Raw genomic sequence first — 16,692 nt, 5'->3', positions numbered from 1 at the left:
GAAACCACAATGCATATACGAGTTGGGCAGATCTTTGTTTTGCAGAGCTAGTTTTTCCATTCATACCCTTTAGGACAACCTTACTAGTAAATACAAAGCCTTATTCAATCAAACATTAATACAGTGATTATGTGCCATCAGGTCAGTATCAACTTTGGGGGGGGGGGGAAGACGTAAATTTCCTCCATGATGATCTGTCCCTGCTGGTCCTTCACATCTTCCAAAGTACAGTAAGTGTCAGCCAAAAAAACTACCTCTGCAGGGAAAAAGAAAATGTATGTTGGATGTAAAGTTCCCTATAAAAACCACGTCACTTCCAGCTCACAAATCCTTGTTTCTTTTTAATTGAATTATTTGTACATAATTAATAGTTTGTGCGCTCTCTCATCTGGTCCCAATAGTAACCTGCCAGACACGAACCAAGTTATCTGTGTAGCCAGCAAACAGTGTCTGAAAGGAAAGAGGGGGAAAAAACAATGTTAACAGAAGGATCAGGGGGCGGAAGGCTAAAGGATGAAATGAAGGGCTGATTTAGCATTCCTAATGGTACCCAGTAAAAAAAAAATAAATCCCTTTTCATGCATCCCAAATGCAGATGTTGCACGTCAACTGCTTGGGCTAAGCCCCCAGCAGAATGAGCCAGAGAATACATCAGGACACATTATATAAACCTGAGAAGAGTGACTTGTTTCAATCTGAAGGGAGGACTAGGGGGAAATGAAGTGCAACTCTTCCTCTTTCTTAAGTGGAGTTGAAAGGGAGAATAAAAACTAACAATCTGTATGTAATCTGCATCCTGTGCGCTAAATTCCTTCCTTCTGTGGGTTGACAGCCTACAATATCCTGGCTGCTTCTTGAAATTCTATCCCCCCCCCCACCTTTCAGCCCTTGAAACTTAACATATCCAAAAACTAAAGGAAATACTAAAAACTGCCCAACGTCTACCAGGGGTAGGCAACCTTGGCTCTTTTACCACTTGTGGACTTTCAACTCCCAGAACTCCTGAGCCAGCATGGCTGGCTCAGGAATTCTGGGAGTTGGAAGTCCACAAGTGGTAAAAGAGCCAAGGTTGCCTACCCCTGGCCCAATTATTCCTGCCATTCGCAACTTCCCACACTAAGACAAGACATGGTACAGAAAGCAGCCGTGAGAGTTGTGTTGGGAGTCTCCCGATACTCCCATGTTACACCTCTGCTCCGTGAGCTACATTGGTTACCAGTTGTCTTCCGGGTGAGATTCAAGGTACTGGTAATGGTGTTTAAGGCCCTACATGGCATGGGTCCGGAGTACCTTAGGGAACACCTGCTGCCGGCATCAACTTCCCTCCGCCCTGTGCGCTCCCACAGAGAGGGCCTCCTCAGGGTGCCACCGATCAGAGAATGTCGGTTGGTGGCCCCCAGGGGGAGGTCCTTCTCTGTGGGCTCCCCGGAGCTATGGAATCGGTTGCCGGCTGAGCTCCGGATGGCGCCCGACCTTCGCTCCTTCCGTCGCGATCTGAGGACACTCTTATTTGAACAAGCCGGCTTGGCCTGATGGGGGATGGGTTGGGTTTTTATTGTCATTTTTAATATATGTATTTACTGTTTTTAGCTTGGGCATATGTTTAATTCTTTTTAACTTTTGTATTTTTTATATGTCTGCCCTGTTCACCGCCCTGAGTCCTTCAGGAGAAGGGCGGTATATAAATAAAATTATTATTATTATTATTATTATTACTACTACTACTACTACTACTAATGGCTGCTCTCTCGTCTCCCTGGGTATTTGCATTTTTTGCATACTCATGATTTCAATCCTTGCTCAATAACTGAATGGGTTTTATTTATTGAATGTAGCATGCAAAAATTAATCACAAAAAGCATACCCGAGATTTAGGAACGCGGAGACTAAGCGTACGGGATTTCATCCCCAATAACACGTGGTCCCTTAAATTATTCCCTTTCAAAGTGAACCGTGCTGCAAGATCCCAAAACTCAAAAGGTTCCAGCTGTCAGTCAAGCCTCTCCTAGTAGAGAAGGCAACTGCGATTCTCGAGAGGCTGCTGGGATTCTCCTATCTTACCTGCCCATCAGCAGACCAAGCCAATGAGGTGCACTGAGGGGGTTCTGCCTTGCTGCTGGTGGTGATCACTTCCTGTTTGAGCTCATCCACAATGATTTTGCCTTCCAGATCCTGTGAGAAAATAAGATTGGAAACTGAGGTCAAAGGGAGGCAGCAGCCCTGGCTCTCCTCAATTTCCAGCTATACTGAGAGTAATAGGCTCAGAAACAGCCTCTGGTTTTCCACATGGGAAGTAATGTCAGACGGCATTGTGTGTTTCATCACCGCAAAGACAACCCTTTAACCCTTAAGCTACAAAAAAAAAAAAAAAAAAGCACAGCTCCACCTAGGGCAGAAGCATAATGCTAACTCAAGAGATGGCTCTCCCCATCACCGGCAAAAATTAAATATCTATTCTGATATGCCTGTGTCCTCTGATAATCCTTCCTTCCCGTTCTTCTCTAGCTGTTGTCACTAAATATCCAGTCTGTAAGCCCGAGACAAAATATGCACCATTCTCGGAACTGGTGTGACAAATAACAAAAGTCAACAGACATCAGAGAAAAGCATAGATCTCTCTGAATATGTCACTAAGTGTCCCAAAAGGAAAATTCTATTGATGTAAAATCAAAGCTCCAAAGGAAGGTGTTTTTTTTTTTAAAAAAAAAAGACTGTCATATTTATTACTTTGAACTCTCAGCCGGGGTTGTCGTAACTGTTCCTTCGCACAGCACATTGTGCATTGGCTGTTTCAACATACCCATATCTTGATGCTGGGACCAGTGGCAGCACACAGCCAGTAGCGGTTTGGGCTGAAGCATAAAGCATTGATGATGTCCCCACCATCCAGTGTGTAAAGGTGCTTGCCTTCGTTCAGGTCCCACAGCATTGCCTGCCCATCCTAGAATGGAGAAACAAATGAATAGATGGAGCCCATTTTATCAGACCGTTCTTTTTTCCTTCCATTATAAAACTGCAAACTTTCAAATGCTTCTCCTAAAAGGTAACAATCGCATTCTCCATTTAAAGAATCAAAGCACAAGCTCAGAAACTAAAGCTATGTATATCACATAATCCCCTTTCACAATACAACACACCTTGAGAAATTCCCTCCGACGCTAAGAGGGAATTTGGGCAGCTCAGAAACAAGAGTGTGGGTTATCTGCATGGGAGTCAGATGGCGCTCGTGTGTTTCATCACAGCTGAGCCAGATTTCCTGTAACCCTCCACCACCAGGAAAATAGCTAGGATGAAAACTGTCACAGTTTGCAAGCCACTAATTTCCAGCCTTCCCCCAGAAGACAAGATACCATATATCCCTTTCCAGTTTTTCTAGGAAAATCGTCACCGAAGAAGAACCTAAGCAACTGGTTTTGATCCCTCATTCTTCTTAGCTAAGAAGTGGTTCTCGCTGCTCATTCAAAGAACACTATCGCACTAAAAACAATGATTCAACAAAAATTAAAATATGCTGACAGACCGAGCTACATCAATGAGGATTCCTCTTTCTTTGCCAAGAGAAGGGAAAGAAATGAATCGGCCCAACTGAAGACCTAAATCTCTCTCTTTCGGGATTCAGCTTCCGAGTCAATCATATTCTGAGGGTGCAATTAAAAATACTGGGAGTACTTTCTCCTTACATTTCCTGAGTCCTGTTAGTTCTAGTCAGATTCGTCTTCTCTGCAGAAGGGATCTGTCTAACCAATTTTCATTAGAATCCCCATTTTTAATAATTGTGAAAACAGAAAAAGAAAACAAGGCAGTCTTTTAAATCACCACACTGACTTACCTTGCCACCGGATGCACACAATGACCCATCAGGAGACACAGTCACGGTGTTCAGGTAGCCGGTGTGCCCAATGTGGTTAGTCTTCAGTTTGCAGTTGGCCAAGTTCCAGACCTACCACCCACAGAAGTAAAGTTTATTTCAAGGCATGAAGTGTGAATTGCTGGATGGCCGACATGCAGTACATATTTAACCTTTATTAATTTTAATCATTCTGCATTGTCTTTTAAATATTTTGTAATCCATCCAGAATTGCTGCAACAGTGCAATGGGTCGCATATGCATTTAAAAAATAAAATAATATTAATATTTGCCAGTAGGTAAACTATTTTAGAGATGCACTAGTTTGTGTCTTCACGAAAAAAAAATGCAGCACCTTTCAAGATAACTTTCAAGTGAAGTAAATCCCTCCACAAAAATAGATTCAAATCTATTTAATGTAACAAAAAAGGAGAGTCTGTAAACATTTACTGCTGGAGGATAATGGAACAAGCTATTATTTTCAAAATTTAGCTTTTTTCAAGAGTACCTCACACACACACACACACACACACACACAGATCCCAGGCAAAGGAGAGTCTGTAAACATTTACTGCTGGAGGATAATGGAACAAGCTATTATTTTCAAAATTTAGCTTTTTTTCAAGAGTACCTCACACACACACACACACAGATCCCAGGGAAAGGAGATTCTGTAAACATTTACTGCTGGAGGATAATGGAACAAGCTATTATTTTCAAAATTTTGCTTTTTTCAAGAGTACCCCCCCCACACACACACACAAACACACATCAGGCAAAGTTTCCCCTCACCTTGACCAGCTTGTCCCAGCCACAGGAAACAATGATGGGGTTGCTGCTGTTGGGGGAGAAGCGTACACAAGACACCCACTCAGAGTGGCTTTCATCCTAGGGGAGAGAGAAAAAGATCAGGAAAGAAAAGCATTTCTTTACCCAATCCTTTGGTGCTAGTTGACTAGCAACACAACAAAGCTATCTTTAAAAAAAACCCCAAAAAACAAACCTCAACCTGTTTCATTATTTTAAACTATGTCTCATCAAGTAATTGTATTTCCACATTCTCTTCCCATTACTTTTGCCCCTGCAATTTCTGCCTTCTCTTCTCCGTGATAGGAATTTGTAACAAATACATTCCTTGAGCAGTAACACACCTTTACCTATGAAGTCCTAGTAAAGTGTCTAATATAGTACTACAAAAATATTAACCGAAAGCATCATACTTCCCCTCCAAAAACAGCCCACTTAAATGCCAAGGAATCCTCCCCTTCCTTATATCCCACAGAACCAGAGCTGCCTTTGAGAAAATGTTATGACTTCATCCCGCATTCAATAGATCTGTTTCTATTAACAGCTAAATTTCTTGGTGCTTTACAGTAGCGGCTCCCAAACTTTTGGGCACCAGGGACTGATTCCGTGGGGAGAGGTTTTTCTGCAGACCGGAGAGGGTGTGGTTGTGTGTGCTGCCTGCGTCTCATGGATTGGGCTTTCGCTTCTCTGCGCAGCCCGGTTTCTGGCACGCCGCGGCCCAGGGCCATCCACAGACTGGGAGTTGGGGACCCCTGCTTTACAAGTCAGACATGGTTGCATGCTAATAGTAAACGTATCTAAGACCAACCTTCAGTGTCACTTAATATAAAGACTGTCATGTTAAGTGAACGTTAACAGCATCCGATCCAAGATCTGGAAGAAGAGGCTTACTTGCACGGTGTACTTGCAGACACCCAAGGTGTTCCAGAGTTTGATGGTTTTGTCCCTGGAACCTGAGACGATCTGACGGTTGTCGGAAGAGAAGGCCACACTCAGTACGTCCTTGGTATGGCCCACAAAACGACGAGTGGTTGTGCCTCTGAAAGGAAGCCGATTTGACACTTTTATTTCCCTGTACTGGAACGTGGTAGAGGAGTCCTTGAAACACAACATTTCTTTCTGTTCTTCACCATTTCACTGTTATAGCAAATCCTAGCACTGTCCTAATTCTAAGTAAAGGCCAAGATCATCCCTAGGGGCTTTAATTTAATTGATTTATTAACAATATATTGGCACAGTATTGTTTTTCAGGGTTAGGACTTGAATTATGCAATGTATACAATCTTCAAAAGAAACAAAAATTATTTGTCCCATTACTACAATGGCAAAATATTATCAGTGAAGCTGAATGGGATCCTGATGTGTCCTATCAGATTTAATCACTGGGAGTGTAGTTAAGCAATCAGAAAATAGAAAACAAGAAAGTTCACAGGAAATAAATTATCCCCTCCTGAAACACAGAAGCCATTTTTATTTACAACTTGCACTCACGTAGTAAGATCCCAGAGACGCAGTGTGCCATCCCAAGAGCCGGAGAGGGCAAACTGCCCATCTGAAGAGATGACCACATCACTGACAAAGTGAGAGTGGCCTCGTAAGGCTCGCTGGGGAATCCCATAGTTAGTTTCGTCTCTTGTTAACTTCCACATGATGATGGTCTTATCTGTAAGAGGACACAAAAAGATTATTCCTTGCATTAAATCTCAAACCAGGAAAATGCCTACAAAAGGCATTCAAGGTGCTAGTGATGACATACAAAGCCCTACATGGCGTGGGTCCGGATTACCTACGGGAGCACCTACTGCCAGCGTCAACATCCCTCCGTCCTGTGCGCTCCCACAGAGAGGGCCTCCTCAGGGTGCCACCGGTCAGAGAATGTCGGCTGGTGACCCCCAGGGGGAGAGCATTCTCGGTGGGTGCGCCAATTCTTTGGAACCGCTTACCAGCTGAAATCCGGATGGCCCCCGACCTTCGCTCCTTCCGGCGTGATCTAAAAACTTATCTATTCCAACAAGCCGGCCTGGCCTGATGGATTTGGGTTTTAAAATTTTCTCACTTTATTGCTTTATTGTATTCTAACTTTATTGCTCTGTACACCGCCCTGAGTCCTCCGGGAGAAGGGCGGTATATAAAACAAACAAATAAATAAATAAAAGCAAAACAATTGATTCTCACCCCGCAACCTTTTGCATCTACGGTCCTGAATTTCATCCTGTTCCCAAGCTTAATGCTTAGGGTGGTGACAAAGCCCATGTGAACGCCACAGTTCAAGCTGCAAGTACAGCAGTTTTAGTTGATTAAAAATTCTCCCTTGATTAGCAAAGGTTCTCCCCGCACGCGCACACAGGTTGCTGGTGGAAGGTTAAAAGCAATGCTGTCTTTTAGCTGAAATGACAGTGATGAGTGCCATGATCCACCAGCCCAGAGGTAGGCAACCTTGGCTCTTTTATGACTCGTGGACTTCAACTCCCAGAATTCCTGAGCCAGGCTGGGAGTTGAAGTCCACGAGTCATAAAAGAGCCAAGGTTGCCTACCCCTGCACTAGCCCCTGCTTCAGAGAAGTGCCAATTTTCAACTCACTGAAAGTAAAGCCTTTGATGAAGAAGTATATTCTGTGTAAATAAAAGGCACCACCAACATAATTTAGACCAGTTTTTCTCAACCTTGGTGTGGAATTGGTTTGGGGCATGGTTGGCTGGGGAATTCTGGGAGTTGAAATCCACACATCTTTAAAAAGCCAAGGTTGAGAAAGTGATCTACACCTATTAAGAATGTATCAGCCCAAGAACAAGACATCTGCCAAAATTTTCCTTCTAAAAGTAAGCTTCAACTAAAAATGGGTTGCTTTAGGAATGTTGCTAGAGCTGTTTTGACCTCATTTCCAACATCAATTAATCAAGGACTTTCACATCCCTACTATTCAATCGGCAAATTTAACATCCTGGACAGAAGAAACTCTCTCATTCCTTACACTCCAGTGTAAATGTGTCCCCTTTTTCATCATCTACTTGTGCATTCATTAAAAAGCATAGAAAAAACACCCTCAATAGCAATTTTTTGGACTTCCATCTTTGCAGCTTTCTAAAGTCTTGTTACTATATTTTTATCCTGCCTTTTTTAAATACATAACTTAAGTTGGCAACCCATCTAATACTCATGCAACCTATTTTTTCCACAACAAAAAAACTGTGGGGTACATTGGCCTGAGTGACTGGCCCAAAGTCACTGAGCCAGCTTTGATGTTTAAGCTGGTTATGAATAATCATCATCTCTGCTTCTTGGGCACTATAGCCCAGTGTTTCTCAACCACGTCAACTTCCAACAATGTGTGGACAAATTCCCATAATTCTCCAGCCTGGAGAATTTTGGGAGTTGAAGTCCACACTTCTTTTAAGCCACTGAGGTTGAGAAACACTGCTATAATCTGTCAAAGAAGCTAGAATCCTTTTGGAGAAAGAGAGGCATAAACATTGTAATAACATAAATGCTCCAAAGATGTAACTTCAGTTCTCCTGAAGCAAGAAATGAGTTACTCTAAAACAGAGTTGCCCTAATAAGAAATACTCATTGGACTTTTCCTGTAATCCAGGAAGGGGCACTAGGTAGACAGGGTAGATGATGAGTAATCATTTTGTGGCCCCAGTTGTTTGATAAATGCTAGAACTGGAAAATAAAGCTGTCTTATAGCAAGCCACTAACAAAGTTACTATATAAAAAAATTTGGGGGGGACCCCCTGGAACCGATTTGTCCACGTAAGTCCTTGTTGCCACAGTTCTGCACTTGATCACAAATTACCAGGGCTAAGCACATGCTCAGGTGTTTTTTTGAGTGTAGAGCCAGGGTCTTCAAACTTGGCCTTTTTATGACTTGTGGACTTCAACTCCCAGAGTTCCTCAGACAGGCATGCTGGCTGAGGAATTCTGGGAATTGAAGTCCGCAAGTCATAAAAGGGCCAGGTTTGAAGACCCCTGGTGTAGAGTTTACCTGGCTCACCATTTCATATCCGGATTTAAGCGGTTTCAACTTGGAATTCCAACTAAAAAAATAAAATGACGGGTAAGCCTGCAATCTTTCCTCCCTGCACTAATGCAAACGCCTAAGATTTTTAACAGCCACACCTTCCTGACTTGTGGGCCACGGCAACAGTTGAAGCATTCTCATTCTGCCTTGAATTCTGAGCGAACCAAACCCCAACGAAAGCTTCCATTTTCTTTCTTGATCCCTCTCCCGTCCCATCATAATTGCAGGACGTGTCTTCAGATCTCATTGAAAAGATCAGTAGACAATGTCAGATGTAATCATTGGGACGGATGTTTCCCCCCCCCCTCTTTCCTAAGACTTGCAAGATATTTTTTTTAATTTTAATTCCATTTATATCTCTTCTGGAGTCAGGGCGGCTTACAAGCTTAGCAGTAGCCTTCATTCTATGTATATGCCTGCTTATTAGGGCTTTCACACACACCCCAAGCGGCATTATTACAAAGTCAGCTTAATTGCCCTCAACAATCTGGGTCCTCATTTTACCTACCTGGGAAGGATGGAAGGCTGAGTCAACCTTGAGCCTGGTGGGACTCGAACCTGCACTAATTGCAGGCAGCTGGTGTTACTTAAGGAGGCATTAGCCCAAGAGTCTGAATTCTGAATTCAATATTCCATTATTCGACTTGCAATCCTCTTCCTATCCTCCCATTCTTAAGGCACCATGGTTTCTTCCCCAAATTGCCTCTATCCGACCCCGGGCAGTTTTCTCCCAAAAGAAAACTTGATTCACCAGGTCGAGCGATCCACGCTACCCTCGCTGATCTCCCCTGCGAAATTGGTTCTCTTTCATGATTTCTTCCCCGTCATGGATTCTCCCAGTCTATGCTTTAGGCCACCCCTCTGCCTCCCTAGTGGACTGGTCCGTCTTGCTCCTCCTTACCGCGTGAGGCGGAGAGGATCATGTCTGGAAACTGCGGGGTGGTGGCGATCTGGGTCACCCAGCCGTTGTGGCCCTTTAGGGTACCACGCAGGGTCATCTGCTCCGTCATGGCGGCGGCTGAGAGAGCTCGAGCTGCCGCGGCGGACGGAGGATGGCGTCGGATTCAGCGGAGGCCCCTTCGGCCGGACCTGCCAACTCGCCCAGGCCTAGAGAGAGAAAGGAAGAAGCAGCGACTTCCGGAAGCGGAAATGGTTTCTTTTCACGCGCTCCGGCTGCCGGGACCGTACAATATGGCTGCCTCCAGAGATCGCCTGCGCGTTTCAGCTTGGAAAATTTATAAAAACAATCTCTTAAGAGATGCTTCGTGATTAGTAAAAAAAACCAACCCTAATATTTAATTATTAGTAAAAAAAAGAATGTGTATGTCTGCATACTTGATTTATCAACCGGTAGCGGTTGATTTCTTACAAAGACTACAGAAGTACTCGGACAATTAGCGCGCTAAGAATCTCACGTATCGCGATGTTTGCGGCAGGATTTCTCCGCCTGTGGCGAGATTTTGATCGCTTCTTAGGAACTCTAGATTAGAAGCCTTGTATAAAATACTGTAATTTATTTATTTATTTATTTAAATTTCTCTACCGCCCTATTCCCGAAGGACTCAGGGCGGTGTACAGGGCGGTGTACCTGATGGGCAGAAGTTGGGTAAATTTCCTGCTACAGAAAATGTTACTGTTTGATTCTCCCAACCCTCGTTCAGGGACAGAAATTCAGGAGGGCTAATTTTGAAGTTTTCCATTGGGGGAAAGAGAGAAGCTTCTCAAAAAGTTCATCTCTTCAAATATTATTGTATAGATCAGGAGTAGGCAACCTTGGCTCTTTTATGACTCGTGGACTTCAACTCCCAGAATTTGTTCCATTTATGTGTATATATATATATATATATATTTATTTATAAAATTTATTTATATATATATAAAAAACAAGAGCAAGAAGGGGAATTCAAATTTGCAGATGACATTAAACTGGCACGAATAGCCAACATCCCAGAAGAGAAGCTCAGAATTGAAAAAGATCTTGACAAACTTGAACCATGGGCCCTATCCAACAAAATAAGTTTTAATGTGGAGAAAAGCAAAGTTTTACATTTAGGCAGGAAAAATCAAAGATACAAGTACATATTAGGTGAGACCTGGCTCAAAACCAGCAACTGTGAGAGGGACCTTGGAGTCCTAGTGGACGATCACTTGACTATGAGCCAGTAATGTGCAGCAGCAGCCAAAAAAGGTAATACGATCCTGGGCTGTATAAACAGGCATAGAATCAAGATCACACGAACTATTAATACCACTTTATAAAACCCTTGTGAAACCACACCCAGAATACTGGAACCAATTTTGGTCACCATATTACAAAAAAGATATTGAGACCTTGGGAAAAGTTCGGAGAAGAGCAACTAAGATGATCCATGGCCTGGAGACTAAAACATACAAAGAACGGCTGCAGGACTTGGGTTTGGCTAGTCTAAAGAAAAGAAGAAATAGGGGAGACATGCTAGCAGTGTTCCAGTATTTGAGGGGCTGTCACGAAGAGGGGGTCAAATTATTCTCCAAAGTACCAGAGGGCAGGACAAGAAACAATGGTTGGAAACTGATCAAAGAGAGAAGCAACCTGGAATTAAGGAGAAACTTCCTAACAGTGAGGACAATTAACCAATGGAACAACTTACCCCTAGAAATCATGGGTGCTCCATCACTGGAGATTTTTAAGAGGAGACTGGACATTCACCTGTCTGAGACGGTGTAGGTTCTCCTGCTTGAGCAGGGGGCTGGACTAGAAGACCTCCAAGGTCCCTTCCAGCTCTATTCTATTCTGTTGTATTCTATTCTATTCTATTCTTCTACTCTATTCATAAAGGAAAATATTTGTAACTCAGGGTTGAAATGAGGAGTCCTTGGTTCTGAAGTTGGTTGGTTTTTGCAGATGTTTCATTACCCAAACTAGGTAACATCATTAGTGCTAACACTGCCATTTTTATTAATGAAATAGACCTCTTCTGTCGGGGTGTTTGTTTGATTTCTGAGCTTGGCCATTTGGCTGCAAATGTTTCATCTCCAGGGGGACATCTTCAGTGTGCTTTGAATTGTGGTCCTCTGTCAGAGCACTGGCCTTCAAATACCTTTTTGTGTGATGTAAATTGGTGTGTGGTATGAGCACAATTCAAAGCACACTGAAGTTGTCCCCCCACACCCCCGAATGGAGACAAAACATTTGCAGCCAAATCGCCAAGCTCGGAAATCAAACCAACAGCCCAACTACCAATCCAAGCTACTAATATTCAAAGACATTTCAACAAACCTCTTCTGTTTCCACAAGTTTTTAAAACTTGTAACAGGGAGATTAGAAATTTTACATTAACATTTGCCTATGCCTTGATAAATGTGGAAAACAGGCAACAGCACCCCTGCCTTAAAACTGGGAGCTCTCTGTTCATTATTGAAATTTGACTTGGGAGGGGAAGTCCTGGACTTCTGCACAAGCCTGAAAAACAGATGCTCTTTTTAAGATATCCACTGACTGAAATTAAGGTGACTCTTAAATAGAGTGTTAAATAGAGGGGGGGAAAGTAACCCTTTTCCAGCCTTTTGTTCCTCAGCATGAAAAGGGTTGGGCTGCTCCAGAGAAGAAACGGAGAGAGGTGCCATCAGACTTGGATGAAATCTCAAGTGTTTCTTCCAAATTATTTTTAAAGCACCCACTACTCCATACAGCATTCCTCTGAGCATCCACCACTGTAGCTCTAGTAAAGTTCAAGAAAATTTCTGCTGAATTGTGGGGTTTCTTCCAGGCTCTTCTTGTCAGTTAGAACAGCTCACCACACGAACATAGTATTGGGTTTCTGTAGTGTAACAGTTCACTTCATACACAAAAGATCCCTGGTTTGAAACCAGGCATATAGGTGGAATAGACATCACCACCACCAGATGGATTTGTAGTTGGCTGACAAACCGTACTCAACAAGTAGTCCTCAATGGTACTACATCCACATGGAGAGAGGTAAGCAGTGGGATACTACAAGGTTCTGTCTTAGGCCCAGTACTCTTCAATATCTTCATCAGTGACTTAGATGAGGGAATAGAAGGGGAAATCATCAAATTTGCAGATGACATTAAACTGGCAGGAATAGCCAACACCCCAGAAGAGCATGCGGACCTGGCTTGCATTACGGAGACTTGGTTGGGCCCAGAGGGCGGGGTCCCCCTGGTTGATCTTTGCCCATCAGGCTTCCGGGTGCTGCACCAGCCTCGGGCTCAGGGCAGGCGGTGGAGTGGCAGTAGTTGCGAGGGAGACTTTATGTCCGTGGGAGGCCACCATAGTCCAGATAGTCAGGTGTGAGTCCCTCCTCCTGAGATGTGGCCCTAGAGCTCAGTTGGGCTTGCTGCTGGTGTACTTTTCGCCTAGTCGCGTAGCAGGAGCCCTGCCTGAGCTTCTCGATATCCTTTCAGGGTTGGTGGTTGAGTTCCCCAAACATAGTTTTGGGTGACTTCAACCTACCATCCCTGGGAGGATCATCTGAGTTAGCTCGGGAGTTCATGGCTTCCATGACGGCCATGGACCTGATGCAGGTTATTCAGGGCCCAACTCATGGGGGAGGTCACACGCTCGATTTGGTTTTTCTATCCGGACGGTGGTTAGATGATCTTGGGGGTTCCCCAATTATTACACCCCTGTCATGGACCGATCATCATCTCCTGCGGTTGGTCTTCCATTTTGCCACTCCCCGTCGTGGGGTTGCTGAGCCAATGAGATGGTTCCGTCCTAGGCGCCTGATGGACCCTGAGTGGTTCCAGGTGGCGCTTGGGCCCCCACCTGCCTCCTTTGCCCACAGCTCGGTCGATGCCCTAGTGCAGGGGTCGGCAACCTTGGCTCTTTTATGACTCGCGGACTTCAACTCCCAGAATTCCTGAGCCAGCTATGCTGGCTCAGGAATTCTGGGAGTTGAAGTCCGCGAGTCATAAAAGAGCCAAGGTTGCCTACCCCTGCCCTAGTGGAAGCCTGGGAAAGGGCGGCCACAGAGGCACTCGACCAAGTTGTACCCATGTGGCCCTTGACCCGGCGCAGATCCCAATGGGCTCCATGGTTCTCCATGGAGCTCCGGGAGATGAAGCGTCGGAGACGGGGCCTAGAGAGCTGTTGGAGATCCAGCCGATCCGAATCCGATCGGTTACGACTAAGGTCGTTCACGAGAACGTATCTCGCGGTGATGAGGGTGGCAAGGTCTAACCACTTTGCCACCCTCATCACGTCCGCAGATAATCGCCCGGCTGCCCTGTTTAGAGTAACTCGCTCTCTCCTTAATCAGGAGGTGAGGGAGGAACCCTTGCAGGGTTGAGCCGAGGAGTTTAGTCGATTTCTGTCGGACAAAATTGCTCGGATCCAGACCGGTCTGGACTCCGACTGGGCAGAGTCTGACGATGAGGATACGGGCAGTATTATCGATTTAATCTGGGAGGAGTTCGATGCTGTGACTCCTGAAGAAGTGGACAAGATCATGGGGAAGCTGAGCTCCACCACGTGTTTGTTGGACCCGTGTCCCTCCTGGCTGACTTATGCGGCCCGGAATGGGACACGAGGCTGGCTCCAGGCAGTGATTACTGCCTCTTTGAGTGAGGCTAGCTTTCCCGCCGCCTTGAAGGAGGCGGTGGTGAGACCCCTCCTCAAGAAGCCTGCCTTGGACCCAGCAATATTAAACAACTTTCGTCTGGTCTCCAACCTTCGCTTTCTGGCGAAGGTTGTTGAGAGTGTGGTGGCGCAACAGGTCCCTTTGTTCTTGGATGAAGCTGATTATCTAGACCCGTACCAATCGGGCTTCAGGCCCAGGTACAGCACGGAGACGGCATTGGTCGCACTGGTGAATGATCTCTGGCGGGCTCGGGACAGGGGTTGCTCCTCTGTCCTAGTCCTTTTAGACCTCTCAGTGGCTTTTGATACCATCGACCATGGTATCTTGCTGTGACGTCTCAGGGGGTTAGGAGTGGGAGGCACAGTTCTCCAGTGGTTCTCCTCCTACCTTCTGGGACGTTCGCAGACGGTGTTGGCAGGGGGGCAGAGGTCGACCTTGAGGCCTCTCATTTGTGGAGTCCCTCAGGGATCGGTCCTCTCGCCTCTCCTGTTCAACATTTACATGAAGCTGCTGGGCGAGATCATTCGTGGTTTTGGAGCTTTTTATTTTGACCCCAAACCACTCCAGTGATGCCCTTGATGTGATGTCCCGCTGCCTGGAGGCAGTCCGGGTCTGGATGGGGAGGAACAGCCTTCAGCTCAACCCTGACAAGACTGAGTGGCTGTTTGTGCCGGCATCCCGGGAAATTCCAATTATTCCATCTCTGGCCATGGGGGGGGTAAGCTATTACCCCCCGTAGATAGGGCGCGCAACTTGGGGGTCCTTCTAGATTCACAGCTCTCTTTAGAAGAGCATATTGGAGCTGTGACTAGGGGGGCCTTTGCCCAGGTTCGCCGGGTGCGCCAGTTGCGACCCTTTCTGGACCGGGATGCCTTGAGTACAGTCACTCATGCGCTCGTGACCTCTCGTCTAGACTACTGTAATGCTCTCTACATGGGGCTGCCCTTGAAGTCCACTCGGAGGCTCCAACTGGTGCAGAATGCAGCCGCGCGAGTTGTACTGGGAGTTTCCCAATACTCCCATGATACACCTTTGCTCCGCGAGCTGCATTGGCTGCCGGTTGCCCTCCGGGTGAGATTCAAGGTGTTGGTAATGACTTACAAAGCCCTACATGGCATGGGTCCGGATTACCTACGGCAACACCTGCGGCCGGCATCAGCTTCCCTCCGTCCAGTGCGCTCCCACAGAGAGGGCCTCCTCAGGGTGCCTCCGATCAAAGAATGCCGATTGGTGGCCCCCAGGGGGAGAGCGTTCTCTGTGGGCGCGCCAGACCTATGGAACCGCTTGCCGGTTGAGCTCCGGACGGCCCCCGACGTTCGCTCCTTCCGGCGCGATCTAAAAACGTATTTATTTGAGCAATCTGACCTGGTCTGATGGGTTAGGGTTGGGGTTTTAATATGTTTTTAATTATTGTTTTAAATTTTAAATTTGGGCATTATATTTAATCATTTTTTTAACTTTTGTATTCTGTTTTTATATTTATTGTCCTGTACACCGCCCTGAGTCCTTCGGGAGAAGGGCGGTATAAAAATATAATAAATAATAAATAAGAGAAGCTCTGGATTCAAAAAGATCTTGGCAAACATGAACAATGGGACCTATCCAACAAGGTGAATTTTAATATGGAGAAAAGCAAAGTTTTACATTTAGGCAGGAAAAATCAAAGATATAAGTACAGAATGGTGAGATCTGGCTCAAAAACAGCAACTGTGAGAGGAACTTTGGAGTCCTAGTGGACGATCACTTGACTATGAGCCAGCAATGTGCAGCAGCCGCCAAAAAAGCTAATACAATCCTGGGCTGTATAAACAGAGGCATAGAATCAAGATCACACAAAGTATTAATATTTATATATATATTTATTTGATTTATATACCGCTTTATATCACTTTATAAAAACCTAGTGAGACCACACCTGGAATACTGCAACCAAATTTGGTCACCATACTACAAAAAAGATGTTGAGACTTTGGAAAAAGTTCAGAGAAGAGCAACTAAGATGATCCAAGGCCTGGAGACTAAAACATATAAAGAACGGCTGCAGGACTTGGGTTTTGCTAGTCTAAAGAAAAGAAGAAATAAGGGAGACATGATAGCAGTATTTGAGAGGCTGCCACAAAGAAGAGGAGATCAAATTATTCTCCAAAGCACCAGAGGGCAGGACAAGAAACAATGGTTGGAAACTGATCAAAGAGAGAAGCAACCTGGAATTAAGGAGAAAGTTCCCAACAGTGAGGACAATTAACCAGTATAACATCTTGCCTTCAGAAATCATGGGTGCTCCATCACTGGAGGTTTTTAAGAAGAGACTGGACATTCACCTGTCTGAGACGGTATAGACTCTCCTGCTTGAGCTGGGGGCTGGACTAGAAGACCTCCAAGGTCCCTTCCTATTCTATTCTATTCTATTCTATTCTATTCTATTCTATTCT

At 45.1% G+C, this 16,692-nt stretch overlaps 1 protein-coding gene across 1 annotated transcript; it reads right to left on the bottom strand.

Moving 5' to 3' along the window:
• Positions 1-314: 314 nt before the first annotated feature.
• Positions 315-9,829, bottom strand: RACK1 (receptor for activated C kinase 1). Its single transcript, XM_083356075.1, has 8 exons — positions 9,577-9,829; positions 6,146-6,317; positions 5,546-5,693; positions 4,640-4,735; positions 3,830-3,940; positions 2,801-2,941; positions 2,062-2,172; positions 315-450 (listed from the first exon to the last, which is right to left on the bottom strand). Exons 1-8 carry the CDS (start codon positions 9,683-9,685, stop codon positions 385-387), a joined length of 954 nt encoding a protein of 317 aa, XP_083212201.1. The 5' UTR covers positions 9,686-9,829; the 3' UTR covers positions 315-384.
• Positions 9,830-16,692: the final 6,863 nt, after the last annotated feature.

Source organism: Vipera ursinii (genome assembly GCF_947247035.1).
Source record: "Vipera ursinii genome assembly, chromosome: 2".
NCBI lineage: Eukaryota > Metazoa > Chordata > Lepidosauria > Squamata > Viperidae > Vipera > Vipera ursinii.
The sequence above is the reverse complement of the archived record's forward strand: the minus strand, read 5'-3'. Positions and strand labels throughout refer to the sequence as shown.

Excerpts from the sequence above, each read along its gene's own strand:
- RACK1 (XM_083356075.1), bottom strand. The coding sequence starts at position 9,685 with ATGACGGAGCAGATGACCCTGCGTGGTACCCTAAAGGGCCACAACGGC. Across the intron at positions 4,736-5,545 it reads TCTGCAAGTACACCGTGCAA|GATGAAAGCCACTCTGAGTG; the intron begins GTAAGCCTCTTC and ends TCTCTCCCCTAG. Across the intron at positions 2,173-2,800 it reads GTCCCAGCATCAAGATATGG|GATCTGGAAGGCAAAATCAT; the intron begins GTATGTTGAAAC and ends ATTTTCTCACAG.